The 22,011-nt window shown below is 38.4% G+C and overlaps 1 protein-coding gene and 1 long non-coding RNA gene across 2 annotated transcripts in view; one reads left to right on the top strand and one right to left on the bottom strand.

Annotated features, from left to right (window-relative positions):
- als2a (alsin Rho guanine nucleotide exchange factor ALS2 a) overlaps positions 1 to 816 on the bottom strand; it is a 26,821-nt gene extending 26,005 nt beyond the window's left edge. The window contains exons 1-2 of the mRNA XM_073855039.1: positions 698 to 816; positions 386 to 449 (exon numbers count right to left, since the gene is read on the bottom strand). Coding sequence (XP_073711140.1) covers positions 386 to 408 — 23 coding nt within the window. The 5' untranslated portion in view covers positions 409 to 449; positions 698 to 816. The remainder of the gene's footprint in view (positions 1 to 385; positions 450 to 697) is intronic.
- LOC129452568 (uncharacterized) lies at positions 464 to 20,081 on the top strand. The gene is made up of 3 exons (XR_008647171.2): positions 464 to 639; positions 5,147 to 5,308; positions 19,855 to 20,081. It is a non-coding gene; the product is annotated as an uncharacterized lncRNA (long non-coding RNA).
- Positions 20,082 to 22,011: the final 1,930 nt, after the last annotated feature.

Below are 22,011 nucleotides of genomic sequence, written 5' to 3' on the forward strand. Positions count from 1 at the left end.
TTAGCTGAAATCATCATCATTGATGACTGATAAAATGACTTAAATACTCTATTATTTGTAAATTACATTTATAAAAACTTCTGCTATGGATTAGCGATTAGAATTTTGCTTTTGTAATAGTGTCAAAGAGATGGCAGCTAAAGACTTATTTTGTAAATCACCAATAGATTCATTAAAAAACTTTAATAACTATAATAACTATACTGTTCTCCTAAAGAAATAATGTCACTTATGTCTTGAATGGCCAGAGGTGAGTACATTAACAGCAACTTTTCATTTGCATCAGCATCAATGAGTAAATAATGAAAACGTTTGTAATGAATAAACGATGAATTAACGATGTCTATACAAATAAACTATACATATAAAATGAACAATTACACACCTGCTCTGTTGCTCCATCAGCATTTTAATCCATGTTACACTGACGGTGTGACAGTCGCTCACATCTGCAAGAAATTAAATGATTATTTGAACCGATTTAACCGACACTCTCCAGCAGCAACCAGTCACGAGCCCATCTTCACACAAATGCCCACACACGGCACGAGCTTGTTTAATAGAAATCAACTCTGTCACTCCTGAACACCGCCCAACGGAGTAAACTGAAATTAATTTAGTTCGAGTTGGTTTATTCAGGTAGGATAATTACTAAACGTTGTTATTCGGTAATGTACGTGATTCTGCTGTGACTTACAGAAGTTGCTGTGCGTTCTCGATTTCCGTAAATATTTTGAAAGTTGACAGCAGTCGAATCGCCCGACTCTGCGCAACTCTCTGAAGTTTGTTTTAGGGGCTATGGAAAGCGCCGAAGTCCAAAAATAGACTACTGTACTGAATTACGGAACGCGTAGGAGTCTAGCTCAGTTTTGGTGTTGCCGTAAATGTATTAACAGACAACAAAATGTACTGTAAATCACAGCTTTACGGTTTTTTGCATTAAATTAAATTATATTATGATATTAAATTATATTTCATATATCTGGCAAGGTTTCATAAAATAAAACTGCAACAAAAATGTATTGATAAAAATATTATTATTTCGTCAAGCAATGTAGGTTCTTCCTTATAGCAGAATTATTGCCTAGCAACACTTATATGATTAATGATCAGACGCATAATATAAAAATATATTATCATAACATAACATAAAACTTAACAAAACATAATAAAATACATGTTTTCCTCTCATTTCTGTCCTTTAAAATGTTATAGTAAATGTAGAGTACAATAATAAACTTATCTACAGTGATGATGGCAGCAAGTGCTTTTTTACATATTAATTAATTTTAATTTCTGAAGACCTCTAATGTTCATGAAACAGAAAAACTTTTATTGTTTTTTTTATACAACCCCCCAAATGTCAATCAAATGACAGTTAACCTACTACAAGCTTTTTTTCTGTGCTGTGAAAAACACAATGTGCTATACTAACCAGCAGGGGGCACAACAACATTATATTTGTTAAAAAGTTATTCAAAGTTGACCATGGACAACATGGTTTGTGGCTAATCAAGTTTTATTCGTTGGACTTACAGAACGTTATGACCTCATTAGGGTGAAGGGGATTTTCATACATAATACTAAGACCTACCATGTGTCATAACTTCTAAATGACCTCTGAAAGTTTCAACTCAACAATAAAAAAAATCAGAATCATCTGTCTTGCAGGCGATCACATTCTGACAAACCATAATTTCACATAAAAGTTGGCTTGAAGGGACAAAGAGGTCAACAGTATGTAAACAAAAATAGAAAACAGTCCAACGTCTTGGGTTTGGGGAGGAGAAACCACAAGCAGTAAAAAAGCCAGCGAAAGATTGGCAGATATAACATATCTCTGCAGGACACCCACAGGAGCCCAAACTCTCACACGCACACCATTTGCATCTCCTCCCCGAACCTCTCGTTCGTGATCTCCGCTTGTTTTCGTTTTTAGTGTTTTCTATATAAAACGCACAACATCGCCCTGTGGAACTTGGCCCTGCATTTTAGTATGTGTGGTCATAAACAGGAACACGAACTGGTGAAGGAAAAAAGAGATGTGTGTGTGTGACAGAGAAAGAGAGAGAGAGGGGGGGAAGGGAGAGAGACATCTGTCCTGGTTCTGTAAGTGGCCCAATGCACAGTCACATGTATAATGGTCACTCTCTCTGTTCAGACCAATTAGTCAAATCTGTCTTTTACCTTTGGCATGTGATTGCTTTGGGCCTCATTTGACCCTGCATCTGCACTCTTTTAGGCTTTGGAGATATGGGGAATATGATTTCATTTAACACGACAACCACTGGACGAGAATTTCAAGAATGTTACGCACCCGCTGCCAAGCGTTTGTACTATACTATAGGCTATTTACAGCTGAAGACTGAGAAAAGTGTAAACGCTGTGGCTCTGTGGTACTGTCTAAAATGTACGTGGGACTATCTGTTTTCCGACCAAGATAGTGCACGTGTTTGGGGAACCTGTCTGAACAGGCACTATTTTTGCAGTTCCATTTTGGATACATTTACATGACAACCATAATGCGAAAAAATTATGAAGTTTTTCTTAGTGCTTTTTTGTGTACACACCACAATGCTATCAAAACAATCCCCATTTACACAGATTCACAAAAACAACTAAAAGCACAGCATTTTGCGTGCCAGGCCAGTACTTGGCGACGTTATTTTGTAAAGATGAATTTAGAAGCCACCAAACACTTCCATGTTTTTCCTATTTAAAGACTATTACATGAGTAGTTACACAAGTAAGTATGGTGGCACAAAATAAAACGTGGCGATTTTTAAGCAGATAAAAATGAGAACTATATTGTATGGCGGAAGAGCAATTCGTTTGCAGCACTTCGACCTCGGCGTGCAGTAACATCATCACTCCTGACTACTCCCCCTCTCGCTCAAACTTCTGTCAATATTACTGTGCCCGTGTTGATTGCCCTCATCATAAACTTAAACGTTTCTCAACTTTGTCGCTTCACTGGACACGCCTTATCCGATTCAGTTTGAGGTAAACCACTCCTCAACTTGGCCCATCTTTGTTTTCACCGTCGCTAACGGAAATACTTATGACGCAGTTTTTTACCTGACAGGAGGGGATCTGGTGGACCAATCAAAGCGTTTGCGGTCCGCGTAGAATTGACGCACTGTTAAAAATTTTGCGAGGTGCACGTCAGGCTATGCATAGCAATGCACAGGCTATGGATAACCTACGGCGTAGAGCTTACGCACGACTATAAATTGGGCTTTACTCGTGTCGCTGGAAGTCGCCAAGCTTCCATTGAAATGAATAAGATCGTGTCGCTCTGCTACTGCTAGTCGTTGTGGTGGTCTGAATGGGGCATTAGTGATGCAAAAATTGCACAGTTTTAAGTAAAATATTCACCAAGTCATTTTCTATTTTACGCTGTGGGTGTGGCAACTCTTCTGACACCATACAGCAGTCATTCAGTCACTAACCGCCTGTTGTCCACAGCTCTTCAAGTCCCTATATTTCAGCAGCATGTGTTTCTAATAGAGCCTTGTAACAGAGCTTATCTGCAGCTGGTCTGTTGTGCTGCACTGATCCTCTGTGTGGGAATACAGTATGTGTGTTAAGTGCTTTGGTTAATGGCTGAGTCTGAACTGCAGTAAACTTGTGAACTGACTGTGGTCAAACCTGCCAAAGACTTGAGCCAGTGACCTTGTCTGAGCCAAATTAAAGCATTTAATCTACTCTGAAGGCCACCCGTGTTGTTTCAGTTCTGCTTGAGGGTACTCTTTTGAACAAACCAAAAATAAGATTTTAGGAATTTGCATGCAAGTTCATGTTTTTAGTCCTTGTGCTGGTGTGCACTGATGTGCCTAGTTTAGTACTGGTTTAGCTGGTGGACCAGTATAGCCATGTTGCTTACCAGCAAAAATACAAGTCCTATTGTTCTGGGGAAGCTAGTTAACAAAAGATGTTGACAAAATCTCTACACCCTTTAAAAAGGAGCGTCTTTGTACTTAAATTGTGCCTATTAACTTATACATAACTGTAACTAAATGGTGCATAATAGTACCTTTTAAAAGGGACTGTACCAGTGACATCTGAGATTGTAGGGGTCACCATTATTTTCTCCATGTAAAGGACAAAAACATGAATTTTTGAAAATGGTGACATCGTGCAGATGCATTACATCTTTAGAAATCATTTAGACAAGATTACCACACATTAGTTAATTTCAAATTCAAGGACCTTTCAAGGACTTTCCAGGTCCAATACCCTCAAATTCAAGGACTAAATGTGGGGACACAATTCAAGTAAGACATTGTGTTACATTTAAGATACATTTGAGGGAACTCGTGCTGCGTCACTGCGGTGACACTTTGGGGATGCCTCTAGGGGTAAGTGCCAATGGTGAGGCTTAACGACCAACAACCAATGGTGAGGCTTGACGACAAAGACACGGTGACGCGGAGGCCAGGAAGTATCTCGCTATCTGAAATATTGCCAAAGACGGTGTTACAGGGACGTAACCTCTTGCATAAAATAGATTCAAGCACTTTCAATGACCATATCTATGGTATGTATGTATATTTTCAAATACTTCCCAGGGCCTTGAATCCCACCCAAGATTGACAAACTTTCAAGGATTTCAAGGACCCATGGGAACCCTGTCTAGATAACTACATAATAAAGAGTTTTTAGTCAGTTTTGCGGAGCCATGTGAAAGCCTTTTTGTTTTAAGTACATTATTGTCGTGTAACTATAACCTTAAAGGTCTTATAGGGACACGCAATTATTTTCATTGTGACTTACCTGTACTTCATATTGTTGGTCCAAATCTGATTAATAACAAATAGAACCATTAAGATCAATGCACAGCATGTGGCCTACATAAAATAAAACACATAAAAAGTTGACATCACACAAAATACATAAAAACTTCACATCACACAATGGACTAAAGCTAAATATATCTGAATAACAAGTGCAGGCTTATTTATATCAATAGGATCATGGTGTATTTATTACTGCACTTGATTCCATTCATATTCTCTGGTGTGCAGAGCATGTAGAGGTTTCATGATGCAATAGCCATGGGATACATCATTTCAACAAAGCAATAAGCAAATCAGTGACTGATGTGTTGAACACTCTGATCCCGCTTGTTTCTATCATCCTGCAGGCAGAGGAAGCAGCTGGGCTCAGAGGAGCGATGAGGTCTCTTTGGGGATCCAGGGGGAAAGATCCAGGCCTCTACACCCATCACACTTCCATAGCGGTGGATCAGTGATCAAAGCTGAGGTCGGACATGTGGAGCTCGAATGATGAGGAGAGGGAAATTGAGGTGGGTTGCATGGAGCAGATGGGGGTTGGGTGAGGTCCTGCATTAGGACCTGGATTTTAAAAAGGGCTTTGTGGGGGTGTAAGAGAGCTGGGTGAGGACTGAGAGGAGAGGGTTGAAAGGGGCTCTGGGTGCAACGTTGAGGGGACAAATGTGAGGAGACGGCTGTAGTGTTGTTATTCATTGCTTTAGATTGCGTTAAGGTGAGTCGCAGAGGTGTGAGTGCGATATGCAGTAAAGTAAGGGTGTATGTGCAATGACATTTAGGCAAACTTAATGAATTAAGAAGAATCTGGTTTCTTCAAAATTGTCTCTGAATAAGATATTAATATTTCCTTACTTAAAGGTAAAATGTCCATTGGCAAATTGCAAAACTAGTGATCTGCAAAAAACGTTTCCCAAATTCTTCCCCCACCTGCCATAGGCCAGATAAGTAGATAGTACAGGTTGAAATGTATGCCACATGTCAGAATACCCAACTAAGAAATCCAGCATAAGCTGGTGAGCTGGTTTTTGCCGGTCTCCCAGCTGTGTTTTGGTCCCTTTTAAGCTGGTCTAGCTGGACTTAGCTGGTGAGGCTGGAAGACCAGCTGATGGACCAGTTTGACCAGCTTTGTCAGGCTAAGAGAACCAGCTTAAACAAGCTACTTCCACATTAAAACAGCTACAACCAGCTACCAGCTTATGCTGGTCTTAGCTGAATTTTTCAGTAGGTATGTTCACTTTTGGATGAATTAGCCTACCAATGGTTTGAACAATGACAGACCACACAATGTTTTGGACATTTGTGAAAATGGTGACGTCATGCGCATACGCATTACTGTGTTCAGACATCTTGTGACATCACCAACTACTGGCCTGGCATACATAATACAGGGTTTTTAGTCTTAACATGCTGCACCTTTAAGAATATATAAGGTGCTAAATGCTTTGGGTAGCAGGTAGAAGGATCGTCTCCTGACAAATTCTGACAGCCGCGCTAGACGACCCTGGGCTGCGCAGCCCTCAAATGCCTCACAAGGAAATGAGAAACAGGTGCACAGATGAAAGAAGTGAATCTACAGAGGGGCCCTAAAAAGAGGGAGAATCCATTCTGATTCTCTCTCGGCCCTTTCAATACACACACACACGCACGCACGCACGCACGCACGCACGCACACACACACACACACACACACACACACACACACAGTGTCTCTGAAACATTGCTGTGTGACATCACCTGTCATACATACTATGTCTCTCTCGCTGAGCTGATATGTAACTTGAGAAAGCGAATGATGCTCCATATATTGCTCACATTTATTAAAAGTTGAACTTCAAATGCCTCTGTGTCCAATTGGATGGACCTAAAACCAATCACAGCGATGAAGGAGATGACGTATGCAGAGCTATATCAGACTTTTGCCGGATCCAGTCGGTAAGACAGGGATAACATCTTTTTTTTAGATATGAAGGCTTTGAGTGTTTTTTCTTTGCTCAGGTTGTAACGAAAAGGACAAGTTTAAATCGCTTAAAACAGATGCGATAGCTGATTGGAACGAGTGATGTTCCACGGCGGCATCCATCTTTGTAATGTACAAAATCTGCTTCACCGTCGCTGCGCTGTCGTCTCCGTGTTAAGCCCGCCCCAATGTTTCTCGGTATAAGAAATGGGCTTGAATGGCTTATTTGCCAGACTACTTGCAGAGCAAATCTAAATTTGCCGGATGTTGTCTGTATTTTTCTCTTGTACTTTTGAGGTACCAATATGCACCTTTTAGATGCAAAAGTGTACTTTTTGAAAAGGTACCACCCCAATGACAACTTTTGTACCTTCTTGAACCCTTTTTTTTGAGAGTGTGGTTATGAAATGTGACATCACAGAGTCATAAACTGAATAAGGTGTATGCCTCAGCAATGTACAATCTGTCCCAAGTACATGCCCATGTCACATTTCATCAAAGATTATAAAGAAAAGTTGTCATATTTTTAGGCCCATCAAGATTCGAATGAAATGTTATTTAGACAAATTTGCGTAATTCACCAACCTATAATATCAAACTGTAATTAAATGAGATATATAAAAGATTTTTCTAATGCAAGGCAATAAAAAGCTATAAAACCAACCCAGTTCCCTCAGAGTGGTAAAAAAAGATTTTATGTTCTGTCCATCTCGTTATTTTCACATTTGGAATGTACATCTGTGGTCAATGTGACATTTAGACCTGATTAAAGTTGAGGTTGTATGAACAGTATAACCCTCATCCTTTGTTCTCTCTCTCTCTCTCTCTCTCTCTCTCTCTCTCTCTCTCTCTCTGACCAGCAATGCTTGAGTGAGAACTCCATCCAAACTTGTAAACTCCCGGTCCAAACCATTTTTCCTGAGTGCAGGGGCTTTATGAGCTTGTCAGGTGGTGTGTGTTTTGTGTGGGAACAGTAACGTTCCAGCAGGGATTGAACACAGCCTAGGCAGCGGTCTTACCATGGTCAGACACAGGGCTGGCGACATGTCACGCAAAGGGGACTGCACCCAGTCAGCCTGTAAACAACAGAAAATGATGCTATGAGAATGAAGCAATATGAAGCCATATTAGTTTGAAATAAATCTGAGAATCTCAGTGCTTTATATTTGGCAGATGCTTTATCCACAGCTGCTTATAGTGCATTTAAGGTATATATTTTTTCTGTCTGTGTGTGTGTGTGTGTGTGTGTGTGTGTGTGTGTGTGTGTGTGTGTGTTCCCTAAGGATCGAACCCTTGACCATGCTCTACAAATTGAGCTACAGGAACACACTTAATTCAGTACTAAGATACCTCGTTTTAAATGGATAGTTCACCTTAAAATGAAAATTCTGTTATAATTTACTCATCATGTTGTTCTAAACCTGTATGAATTTCTTTTTTCTGATGAACACAAAAGAAGATATTTTGAGAAATGATGGTAAACACTCAGCATATAGTGACCATTGACTTCCATAGTAGGAATAAAAAATATGATCGAATTTAATGTTGAACTTAAAAAATACTTATTTTTAATTCAGCTTTATGTTAACTTTATATCATAAAAGTAATTTATTAAGAAATAGTTGATCATAATAGGCATTTTCACTGGTAACACTTTACTTCAAGGTATGTTCATTAGACTGACATTACACCTTCATAATAATGACATTACACGTGTCATGAACATGAAGGAGATTATATGCACAATTATGACAACTGTCATTAAGTGTCATTTGTTCAATTATGTAATTTTTAATGCAAAGATGACATTGTTTGAGATGTCTTGACAATACCAAGACAACATAACTGACCACTTTTTTTTACCAGTGATACAAATTGAATTTGTCATTAAAATATCATTAAAGGAATATTCCATTTTCTTAAAAGAAAAATCCAGATCATTTACTCACCACCATATCATCCAAAATGTTGATGTCTTTCTTTGTTCAGTCGAGAAGAAATTATGTTTTTTGAGGAAAACATTGCAGGATTTTTCTCATTTTAATGGACTTTAATAGACGCCAACAATTGACACTTGGCTCAACCCGTGGCAGTTTTTTTCAGCGGAGTTTCAAAGCACTCTAAACAATCCCAAACAAGGCATAAGGGTCTTTTCTAGCAAAACGATTGTCATTTTTGACAAGAAAAATAAAAAATATGCTCTTTTAAACCACAACTTTTCGTCTAGGTCCGGTCCAGCGCGACCTAACGTAAATGCGTAGTGACGTAGGGAGGTCACGTGTTACATATATAAAACGCACATTTGCGGACCATTTTAAACAATAAACTGACACAAAGACATTAATTAGTATCAGTTGACATACAACAACGTAGGAACGGTCCTCTTTCAACACATTTGTAAACACTGGGGCGGAGTTTCGCGTTCGTCCTCTGTGACCCCTTGATGTCATGACGTATTGCGTGGGGTCACCTGGCGCATCACGACCAGATCTGGACGAGAAGTTGTGCTTTGAAGGTGTATGTTTGTTGTTGTTCTTGTCAAGGATGACAGTCGTTTTGCTGGATGGGACCCTTGTGCCTCGTTTGGGATTGTTTGTGGTCCTTTGAAACTCCGTTGAAAAAAACTGTTAAGTGTTGAGTTAAGTATTAAATGTTGGGCTCTATTAAAGTCCATTAAAATGAGAAAAATCCTGCAATGTTTTCCTCAAAAAACATAATTTCTTCTGGACTGAACAAAGAAAGACATCAACATTTTGGATGACATGGTGGTGAGTAAATTATCTGGATTTTTCTTTTAAGAAAATGGAATATTCCTTTAAGTGTTAATACTCTGTCATATAGTTTTATAACAGCGTTATTCAGTAATGTTTTTTAAGTTTCCTCCATGTGTTTAACAAATAAAATCAATCATAAATAATATTGAATAAATTAAAATTGATAAAATTATGTTTTATTGCATTTAGAGACGAAATCACCTAAAATTAAATTAAAACTGTTCAATAATGGGTTAAGCCATGCAGTGTTGGGTCCATATAGCTGGAAAAACTGTTAATTACATTAAAATAATTAATTAAATGTTTAGTTCATTTTTTCTTCTTTGTCAGAATTTTTTTTAACCCTCTGTCTAAGGAAGAACAAATTTTGTTAGTTGTCAGTTTTTATATATTGTGCACAAACATAAAGTTAATAATCTTTTGACGTGTCTGTTGCATTTTGTTAAGGTATTTAAAATTACTCGACATAGTATTAACACTTACTGACATTTAAATGACAGTTTGATGTAATGTTAACCCATAAATCTAGGAAGTTTCTTAAGTTTGATAATTATTTTGCTATTTCATGTTTATGAAAGATTTATGCCAAGTTATGATGTATTGGTTTATGTCAAGTTGTTATAACAAAGACATCTCAAATAATGTCATCTTTGCAATAAAAATGACATAATTGAACGAATGACACTTAATGACAGTTGTCATAATTGTGCATATAATCTCCTTCATGTTCATGACACGTGACATGTCATGATTATGAAGGTGTCATGTCAGTCTTATGAACACCCCTTCAAGTAAAGTGTTACCTTTTCACCCAATGCAAATCTGATTTCTGAAAATAAAAGATGTGGTGTGTAGCTTTTTATCATAAATAATCAAAAATTTAGAAACTTAAAGTTATGAATTGCATGAGCTCAAAACCATTCCCTCAATAAGAAACCAAATCAGTCAATTCGCTGTAGATTTTTGATGAAGGCCTTTTCATATCTAAGGATACGTGCACTAAAGGTAAAGGTAGTTTTTTTTGTTAAAAACAATCTTACTGCTGAAATAAAGAGGCTGCTTTTGGCACATGTACACATGTACTCTGCTTTCAAGTACATTAAAAACACATGTTTGGAAACTGATAAAAGGTGCATAAATTGGCAGATAACATGCATCCACACGCATATATAAATTAATGGACTAAGCACTGGAGTAATTTCATCAAGCACATTACTCTTATTTGGATAGCTGTATCGTGACCTCTCCAGCAACTGTGTATTTATGAGCCCTTCAAAATCCCTCGCCGAAAGGCTGAAGGTGTATGACGCGAGAACAAACGATGATGATAAGCAAATTATGGCCTGTGTTCAATTTAGTTCTGCGGTGCTCCTATACTGTAACTATGAACATCAAGCCTATAATGGGGGCTATGCTGTTAACCAGATGCATTTGAGTTACACACCATAAATCATCAAGACATTTACAAAATGCAAAGGCATATTGCTTTCATAAACTACTTTGAGCACTGTGTACTTTTAGTGTTGACCTCCCTACAAACGTAAAATTGTTTTTTTCTCTGATTCACTTCCATAGTAGTCCAATAACAGAAGCATATAATGTCCCCTCTTTGCCACAAAAAAATCTCACTTTTGGATAAAAGCATATTTGCCAATAAATGCAGATAAATGTAAATGCACAAAAAAACAGAATGTGTAAAACGGGTGTAATTTTGTAACTCACCAGCAGGGGGCAGAGTAGACATCCATTGATACAGTAGGCAGCTGTTTAAGGAGACAGCTGTGATTGAACCCCCCGCTGTAGGCACTGATGGAAACAGAGCCTTCACAGCATCAGTAAACCTTACTTCCGGGAAAATACACGGCTCAATGGACAACTCCACATTATGGCACGTTTGGCTCGGCTGCTTTTGAAGGTGGAAGTTCTGAGGTTTATTTATGAGCAGTCTGCAGCAGCACAAGCAGTTCTATTTCCTTAATGACAGAAGACATATTCATCACTGAAGCAGGATTTTATGTCCTCTCCAGTCTGGCCTACTTGCAGTTTTGCATTCATTTTCCGTTAGCAATACCGCGATCAGACCCTGAGAGACCGTTAACACGAAAACCGCAGCCAAGTGCACTTACTTATTTCACTCGGACTGTTAGTCACTAAATGGTCACCGTTTTCTGCACCGGCAAACCAAAAGTGAGATTAAATTACAGTTCAACTCAAACTCAGCCATCAGCTCAGTACGGTAATACAAATTTCCATTTAACCGCTGTTGAAAGAAAAGCATGATGGTAGTGTTTCGCCTTTGGTTTCAAGTTCAGAGTGTCTCTCTCTTTCTTTCTCCCTCTCTCTGAAAATCTGTCATTTACATTGTCGCGTGTAAGCGTAACACATTAATCATACGGTGCGCAGTTTTGCTGTTTATAATTTTGGGTGATGACAAGGAGAAACTTCAACAATAAAAAGACACTGGACTCAGCTTAATGGTGGATGATTTGGTTTCAGTTGTTCCCTTAACATGCATACAATGTTTTCTTAATAGTAGTGAAAACAGGCACTGATTTCACTTTTTCCTTTGCCAAATCATCATCATCTGTCTGCTGTTACAGTACAGAGGGTGGGTTGAAACTTTATTGTACATCTACATAAAACTCCTTAAGGGAACTCCAAAAAGAAAACAAATGCTGTAATGCAGCACTAAGAGAAAAGTCTTTCTCGATAACTAAAAAAAGAAGTTTGATATACTTTTGCATTGAACATGCAGCGCAGGCTCCATGCCGTGACGGACACATCTGTTCATAGCTTCTGGAAGTGTTGCCATTTTAAGCATTTTATAATCCTGAGGTTATCACTAACTTCCTGACAATACATACTACAATACATACTGTATGTTTGGATTTAATGTCAGTGCATCAGGATATCATAAGTGGACCAAATGCAGATGATTAGAGTAGGCTACAGTGAGTACCTTTATTGTCATTTCAACAGCGCTAAGATGTTACACAATACACACATTCAAGAAACTTTAAGAATTATCTTAAAGGCAGAGTATCTAATTTGATCCAGAAACATTTTTAGTTATGCTGGTTAAAAGTCTCCTCACATCCTGATAGCAATCACTATGTTAAGTTGTTTAAATGTATTTGTAGAAATTTATGTCATCAAAAATGTTCAACCTATCATAGATCTCGGTCCGAACGGACAGTGCCTTTTTGTCCCTCATCCGAAAGCGTAATTTGAATGCCACCGCGCAGCCTGTTCACGCAGACACCATACGTCATCGACGTGTTCACGTGCCCTCACCTCTCGTCTGTAAACAGAGGGAGAACGGCAAACTTTTTTGCTGAATTGACAACCTGCACAGGAGCCACAAAACGAAAGACATCTTTTATAACATCAACAGAAAAAACTGCCTGGATCAGCAATGAGCAAAAACCCAAATTAACATCGGTAACTGTACTGCTTTACCATGAGATGCAAACCGCTCCAGGAGGCATTTTGGTAAGGTAGGTACGCAATATGTTTGTATTGAGATGGATTCAGATATTCTATTTTGATAAAACATTGTGTTGCTTGTAAAATTTGTGTTCGTTTACGGATTAGCGTAACGATATAATTACTACGTCTACACAACCGAAAGTGTGCTTTAACTAATTCTGATGTAAACCAGTTGTTTATGTTGGTTATTTTGGTAATGTTATTCACCTTGTACTGCAAAGTTTTCTCACTGGTGAATGAGACATGAGATGTGACCGTCTGATCTGTGCGTGTTCATGTGTTTTGAAAGAGGCGTGACTTTGGATGGTGATTTGAATGAAGGGTGGGATCTTGATTTCATTGCTAGTCGGCTACCGTTAGCATTTTTCAAAATGTAATACCCTACCTTTAAATAGACAAAAGCGTCCAAATATGGTAAGGAGCACCATATTTCCAGCACACGCTTGAGGTATTTCGGCCAATCACAAAGCATACGGCACTTTCTCAGATCGATGAGCTTTGTACAAATCGATGTGTTTCAGAAAGGCAGGGTGTATAGAAAAGCAATATTAATGTAAGGTATGTATGTCAAAAATAGTGTGTTAACCATGTAAACACATTGCATTACACCAAATACACAAAAAATATCTTTTTAGCAACGTCATATGGGCTCTTTAGGTTTATGATTATGACACAGACCATTCATTATCCCAAACACATGGCATTAAAGGATGAAAACAAGTGAGTTATGTTTCATGAATGCGTACTGGACTGCAGTGTCCCTGTAGCTCAATTGGCAACAAATGGTGCTTGAAATTTAAGGATGGGGGGGTTGATTTCCAGGGACCTCACATATTGATAAAAGCTACACCCTGAATGCACTGTTAGTCACTTTGGATAAAAATGTAAATGTTTATTACATCACACAGTGTTTTGTGGGAGACAACCACTGTTCTGGTCTTTTGTAATTTTCGGGGACACAAATGATCCATTTGTCCACAAACACACACACACATTAGCCTCTCTCTGCCCCTTCTCTGTCAGGGCGCCTGGCTGCGGAAGAGCTTGGCACACCCACAAGCATGTGTGTAATTTTATACAGGCGTTCCATTCTCAATGCATGCCAGTTCACACATCCGCCATTTCAAACGGCCTGCCCTGTAAAAATGCATACGGACCAACACGCCACAAAACGAAGCGTTCGCTCGGCACGCAAACCCTCAACATAGCGCACAAATGCACTGTTGTCCATATCTCTTTTCTGTGTTGTCTCACTAGAGCTTGATCTGGGCCACATCTGCTTTCCATTTTATTCCCCATGACATCACAATCGCCAAATAAGCATATGAAGTCTGGGGTATAGGGGGGAGAGATGAAGAGCAACTGGATTTGACATATAATGATATCCTGTTGACATGAAATTCATCAGATGGTAATTACACTTCTTCAAAAACAGACCAAACATTGAACAGTCCAATGTTAGTGAATGGAAATTGGACGACTGAGATTAAAATGAAATAACTGATTGAAAATACAAAAGCTTAGAAGGAAAAATACTACACAATTAATTTAGCCACGCATAAACTTAACTATAGTTGCTGCTTGGGTGAACAAAAATATAAGCAGGCATTTATTAGCCTTACATGTTTCAGCTCATTTTGTCCAATGAAATGCTGATGGATACAATCAAATCCCACCCCATCATTTCACAGTGTTTTGTTTCACATTATGTCACACCACATGCGTTAAATGTTGTACTGTATATGTATCGTACATCAGTGGCGAACCGTGAGTACTTCAGCTGGGCCTTCAAAATATGCAATGAAGTGCAAATGCCTCTCCATGCGCAATTACGCATGGCGCAATAAATGAAAGTCACAAATTTAATGGATAGGTTCTACTTACTACACCGCCTTAATTCTTAAAAACAGGAAAATGGAGACAAGTGAGCATGGGGGAAAAAACACCAAAATAAATTGAGAGTAGTTTGTTTTTCATAAATTTTAAAATTCAGAATATAATACTAGGCTATTCGTATTTCGTTAAATCATACAGTGAACGTGTAAAAATTCTGAGCACGCAAAGTTAAATTACAGAATAGGCATCGTTTGCCTTTAAATGCAGTTTTAAAGTTTAAAATTACTTTAATCTAACTGATAAACACAAATACAGACTCTGCTGCTCTGTAAATTTGCATTTAATTTTTGTTTTTTGTAAATATATATTTAGCTGTAGGATAGCTTGTTAGTCTTTTTTCATAAGGGGAAATATAGCACCCTGCGTTCTCAGTGCACCTCCTTGTGGCTTATAACTGTTATATTTTGCGGGCTCGCAAAATCCCTAGCCCGAGCCCCGGTGAATGTTTTTACCTAACTAAATCTCAGAGAATGCAATTATATTGTATGTAATTCGGCGTCGCCTGCTGTCATTAATATCCTCAAGTAAAACTGTCAGGAAGTGAAAGTATAATTAAACCCATTATTTTTCTCGTGTTCACGTCTGATATGCGCAGCGCAGCTGCACGCGCATCTCTCGGCTGTGCTCTTCACGAGTACCCGCTTAAGTAATTTCGTTTTTACCTCAGCCCTATCAAACTAGCCACAACGTCAATCACGTTTTCTGCCATTTACCTCAACCGCTCTCACCGCAGAGATTCGGGCCATTAGACGGTCTATGATTAGGACTTCTTCTTCTTTGGTGTTTTACGGCAGCTCGCATCCAGCTTGTTGCATGATTAGGACTTCATGAAGGCTTACAATGCTTTGTTTTTTACCCGCCCACTTGAAATCAAAGCGTGATTGGTCGATTTGCCCGTCACTCTCCACACCAAAACACATAGCTTGGCCTTCCTTGGGATTCTTGAAGTCCTAACCAATGAATGAGCCAGTTTACCGGGCCTTAATAGAGACAGACGATTCTGATTGGATATGAACCTGACAGTAAGCTTAACGTTAGAACATAGATGAGAGAAAATATATTACATGTATTAAATTAAATATAAATTTAAACATGTAAAAACATATTTTTATTGAATACTTTATTATTTATTAGTATTATTATAAAAAATATTTTTATAAATTTTTTTAGGCCTTCTCTGAAGGCGTAGAAGGCCCTGAAGGTTCCCCACTGTCGTACATATACTGCACTCTCAGATAAAAGGTACACGAAGGTACAAAAGTTGTCACCTTTTTTCGGAGAGAGTATTAATAAAATTGATACCACAGGGCTGTTGAATGCTTTATTCTGATTGGTTAAGAAATGTTCATTATTTTTCTGTAAAACACACACCTAACCTGTCAAATGTCTAGAATTAACTACCACAGCGTTTCGAAAATAATGCACACCCACGGTGTAACGCCACTCCGTGTCGCGTTATGCCGCATTACCACCTTGGGTGTGCATTATTTTCGAATAATTCAACAGCTCGTCATCAATTATTCCTTATTAAGTCAACATAATTAAAGAAATTAAAGGTGCAAAAGAAAAAAATCACTTTAAAAGCAATATTTTCCCACCTGATATATAATAAACTGCCAAATGGTATCTGGTGCTAACTAGATTTCTGAATGATGTTTTGCTCTTAATGTAGCTTTTATGATGTCCAAGATGCTAATACTGGCTCATATGGAAGTATAAATAAAATCTGGACTCAAAAGACGAAAAATTCTCTTAACGGAAAAATTGGTTTTCCAAACTCTTCTCATCTTTGAAGAATTTTTATGTACTCTTCTGTTTTTCCTTTTGTTTCTTTGCCAAATGTAAAGCAACTGCAAGTCGTCTGGGTCCAATTTCGTAACACTTCAGAGTGCAAGCTTAGAACTAACATAATTTAATTGTTATCATTCATTGATATAGATGCGTCTTTATGTTTATCAGTAACATTCATAGTGTGAATGACATTTAAAGGTGCAATGTGGGACTTTTAGTGGCATATATAGCGGAGAGACTGTGAATTGCAACCAACGGCTCAGTCCACATAGCTCACCCCTCCCTTTCAAACCACATATTGAAGCTACATTGTAGCCACCACAGGACAAACACGTCATCCTCTGAGACAACGTAGTGACAAAACGTGATCTATAGAACAGTTTGTCCATTTAGGGCTACTGTAGAGACATGGCGGCGATGTTCATGTCAGGAGACCCGCATGTTTCATGTCACTCATTGTAAGGTAATAAAAACAATATAGTTTGTTATGTAAGGTCTAAATACACCACTCACAAACCATTTAACTTTCATAATCATACATATTTGTAAGTGATAGAGGAAACGTTGGCCTAATGTCAAAATCCAACATTGGCCTGACGTCAATTCAGATATTGATCTGAATTCAAAATCCAATGTCAATTTGATGTCAAAATCCAATACAAGTGAATACAGCAAACTGACAACATAAATTTAACATAAATGTTTTTCCAGTATAAGTCTGTGGACAATTATTATAAAATATTATCTTACAACCTAATGGGTTGCTGCGTTCAACGTTGATGTGACGTCAAGGTCCAACGTTGATCCAATGTCAAAATCCAACATTGATCCGACGTCAAAATCCAACGTTGATCCGACATCAAGATCCAACAGTGATCCGGCGTCAAGATCCAACATTGATTTGACGTCAAGATCCAACACTGATTTGACATCAAGATCAAACGTTGATCCGACATCAAACGTTGATCTGACATCAAGATCCAACAGTGATCCGGCGTCAAGATCCAACATTGATTTGACGTCAAGATCCAACAGTGATCCGGCGTCAAGATCCAACATTGATTTGACGTCAAGATAAAACGTTGATCCGACGTCAAGATCCAACGTTGATCCGCGCCAAGATCCAACTTTGATCAGACGTCAAGATCAAATGTTGATCCGATGTCAAGATCCAACGTCAAGATCCAACGTTGATCCGACGTCAAGATCCAACATTAATTTGACGTCAATATCAAACGTTGATCCGCTGTCAAGATCAAACGTTGATCCGCTGTCAAGATCAAACGTTGATCTGACATCAAGATCCAACAGTGATCCGGTGTCAAGATCCAACATTGATTAGACGTCAAGATCCAACATTGATTTGACGTCAAGATCCAACACTGATTTGACGTCAAGATCAAACGTTGATCCGACATCAAACGTTGATCTGACATCAAGATCCAACAATGATCCGGCGTCAAGATCCAACATTGATTTGACGTCAAGATCAAACGTTGATCCAACGTCAAGATAAAACGTTGATCCAACGTCAAGATCCAACTTTGATCCGACGCCAAGATCAAATGTTGATCCGACGTCAAGATCCAATGTCAAGATCCAACGTTGATCCGACGTCAAGATCCAACGTTGATCCGACATCAAACGTTGATCTGACATCAAGATCCAACGTTGATCCGACGTCAAGATCCAACATTGATTTGACGTCAAGATCAAACGTTGATCCGCTGCCAAGATCAAACGTTGATCCGACGTCAAAATCCAACGTTGATCCGACGTCAAGATCCAACGTTGATTTGACGTCAAGATCAAACGTTGATCTGACATCAAGATCCAACAGTGATCCGGCGTCAAGATCCAACATTGATTTGACGTCAAGATCCAACACTGATTTGACGTCAAGATCAAACGTTGATCCGACGTCAAGATCCAACGTTGATCCGACGTCAAGATCCAACATTGATTTGACGTCAAGATCAAACGTTGATCCGCTGCCAAGATCAAACGTTGATCCGACGTCAAAATCCAACGTTGATCCGACGTCAAGATCCAACGTTGATTTGACGTCAAGATCAAACGTTGATCTGACATCAAGATCCAACAGTGATCCGGCGTCAAGATCCAACATTGATTTGACGTCAAGATCCAACACTGATTTGACGTCAAGATCAAACGTTGATCCGACGTCAAGATCCAACGTTGATCCGACGCCAAGATCCAACTTTGATCTGACGTCAAGATAATGTTGATCCGACTTCAAGATCCAACGTCAGGATCCAACGTTGATCCCACGTCAAGATCCAACGTTGATCCGACATCAAACGTTGATCTGACACCAAGATCCAACGTTGATCCGACGTCAATATCCAACATTAATTTGACGTCAAGATCAAATGTTGATCCGCTGTCAAGATCAAACGTTGATCCGACGTCAAAATCCAACGTTGATCCGATGTTGGATCCTGACGTCAGATCAACATTGGATTTTGTAACATTGGATAAGTATAATCACTTAGTTGCTACTAGTAATCTGTAATAATAATCATATTTTATTAAAACCATATTAAAAGTACCATCACCCTTAGTGCCCCCTTTTCTTGGTTTGGGCCACTGCCCCTCAAAATGTCTGTGCACGGCCCTGCCACTGATAATATAGTTATGTATATTATAGTGCATTTCTGTCAAGAGATCCTTCTATAAGTCACACATTGCCCTTTTAACTGTCGATTTTTATTTCTCAAAATCAATTTTGGGGTAAAGTTACTTACAAGATTTTTTTAAACTATATTAAAGAAATAGTTTCCCAAAATATTGTATTTGTCTTCATTTACTTACTTTGGAATATTGTGCATGGGTTATATGGACTGGATTTATAATTTACTAATGGTACGTTTTGTCCATTTTCTTTTGTTTGAAACTTTGGACTTAAACTTTTGGACGAAACATTTCTTTCTGTGTTCCACAGAGGAAGAAAAATAATATGAGGAGTGTGCAATAAATCATTTCACTAAAAGGATTCAGTCAACAGGGTCTGGTCTCGGTTCAACCTTAACATAAGTTGCCCTGTATATAATTTGTAAATAACTTTCTACAGATCTTTCATTGGAATATGAAGTGTGAGCGTGACTGAAGCGTGGCTGTTTGTGTCGTGCAGCTGGAGTCCTGGTGTAGACGCCTCAGAGTTCCTGTCCAGCTGACCGGAGGGTGGAGAAGATTTTACACCTCTCTGACACACATAAACAAACCAACTCTCTAATTCACACTCACTCTCTCTCAGAGACACGCATACAGGCTGGATTCCATCCAGAAAATAAAATAAAACATTTTTGGATACTTATTTTTTAAAGTTAAAGGTACTGTTCACTACCCGTTTTGGTATCTGTCTCTCTATCTTTCTTTGTGTATGTCTGTTTCACTCTATCTTTCACTTCATCTGTCCACATGATTTGAATTAAGCTGAGATTCTGGCTGCCCATTGGATGGAAAAGCTGACACGTTGAGTGACTGAGTGTAAATAAGTGACTGTGTGTGTGTTTCTTATGAGCATGGTTGGATGGAATGCGCGAAAGAGTATATGATTATAAAAAGGAGAATATTTGTATGTTAACTAAAAATTTGGATGCAGAAACAATTGGCAACCGTTATAGCAATCATAGATGAGTTGAAACATAGATGAGATCAGAAGGTAATTTTCCAACATATGCTTGGACATGGAAATTACAGTACATTCCTTTAAATAACATGAGAACACACAATCTAGCTTGGCAAAGGCATTTTTACATTGCATTTGAGGTCAATTTAAATGATCAGTTTAATTTCAATGTACGATCAGTGTTTTCTGTGATTCAAACCCACATTGCATTGCTCCTTGTATGCAGTTAAGCTAAAGAAACATACAGCCAGCATGCACACAAATACAGTACACACCCAGACATATGGCCATGCCATAGCAAGAAGATTAAACAGCACAGGAAGGGCAAAACGGGCCTCAAAGAGGCAGGAGGATGTTTACATGTTTTTGGGGGCAAGCAGAACTGAACCATAAATCATATACAAATTCCTCCTCTGTGTGCACCAAAGGTTTCATACCATGATCCTTAAGAAATGCATAGACCGTGCGAAAGCTTTTCTCATGGATTGTTCACTGGCCTGCATGTGTAGACCATCTAGAAAAAGTGAAAATTTAAAAGTTCAATTTGAGGAAAACCACAAAGACATTACAGAAAACCAACCTCTTTTGTCTCCCTTCTGTCTCATTGATAGGCATGACATTAATCATCAAAGAAAGGCTGTTTCTTCCTCACTGCTGTCACTTGTTTGGTGTCTGGTGGTTCACCACAGTTTGGTGGGATAAACTTGATGAATGGCAGAAATATTCTTTGCATCATGCATTTCTCAGCATTATCATGACCAAATTATTTATTCATTATATTTATTGTTTTTAAACCAGCTAAGCAAATATGAAAAACCCTTTGGGCTACGTCATATCTCAGTCTGGATCTATGTGGTTGTACTAAAAGAATCTATTCATGGGAAAGAAAAATTGCAAACAAGATCTCTTTAGTGTCCCAAAGAGATGAAATGGAAGCTGTGTAGAAACTCCTGCTTCTCAAAGTTTGAAATTAAAGGTCTCATATATGTCACACTTTTCTCAGATTAGCCATTTTAATTACTAATAAATTACATAGAAGCAATTTTATGAAAAATATACTTGCATTAAACAATCATAAACTTCACTAAAGGATTTTACCCCAACATGAAAATCCTGTCATTATTTACTCATCATTATGTTGTTCCAAGCCCAATGGCTTGTCTGAAGACAAAAGAAGTAAGTTATATTATATTTTATTTTACATTATGCATTTGGCAGGCACTTTATGTGACCTTTAATGCATTTAGGGGGAAAATAATAAAACAGTTAGTTCCAGTCCATGATTCTGATTAATGATCAATAGCTGTGTTTTATTTACGATAAATCACAGCTATGAATGCTGCACCCCATGATTTATCACTGTGCATCACCCTAAAGCCCAGAATATAGACGGGTTCATCGGACACCTGCGTTCCCGCGGTTAAGCATTTGGACTGAACATAACTTCCAGTCTCTTTTGGTTTAATAGTCTGGCTAGCGGCTAAACTGAACACTAAAACAAATACCTTGTCGAAAATAACAAATGTTTTGGTTTCCTAAAGACGAGGGGAGAAGGCAATCATGGATATGTGAAGGGAGGTTTGGCAGCTGATCTTAAGATGGTATACATTGTATAGTACACATTTTACATAGTAACGTAAAAAATTGCTCAGTGTAGTT

This window comes from Misgurnus anguillicaudatus, chromosome 17, assembly GCF_027580225.2.
Source record: "Misgurnus anguillicaudatus chromosome 17, ASM2758022v2, whole genome shotgun sequence".
NCBI classification, from domain to species: domain Eukaryota; kingdom Metazoa; phylum Chordata; class Actinopteri; order Cypriniformes; family Cobitidae; genus Misgurnus; species Misgurnus anguillicaudatus.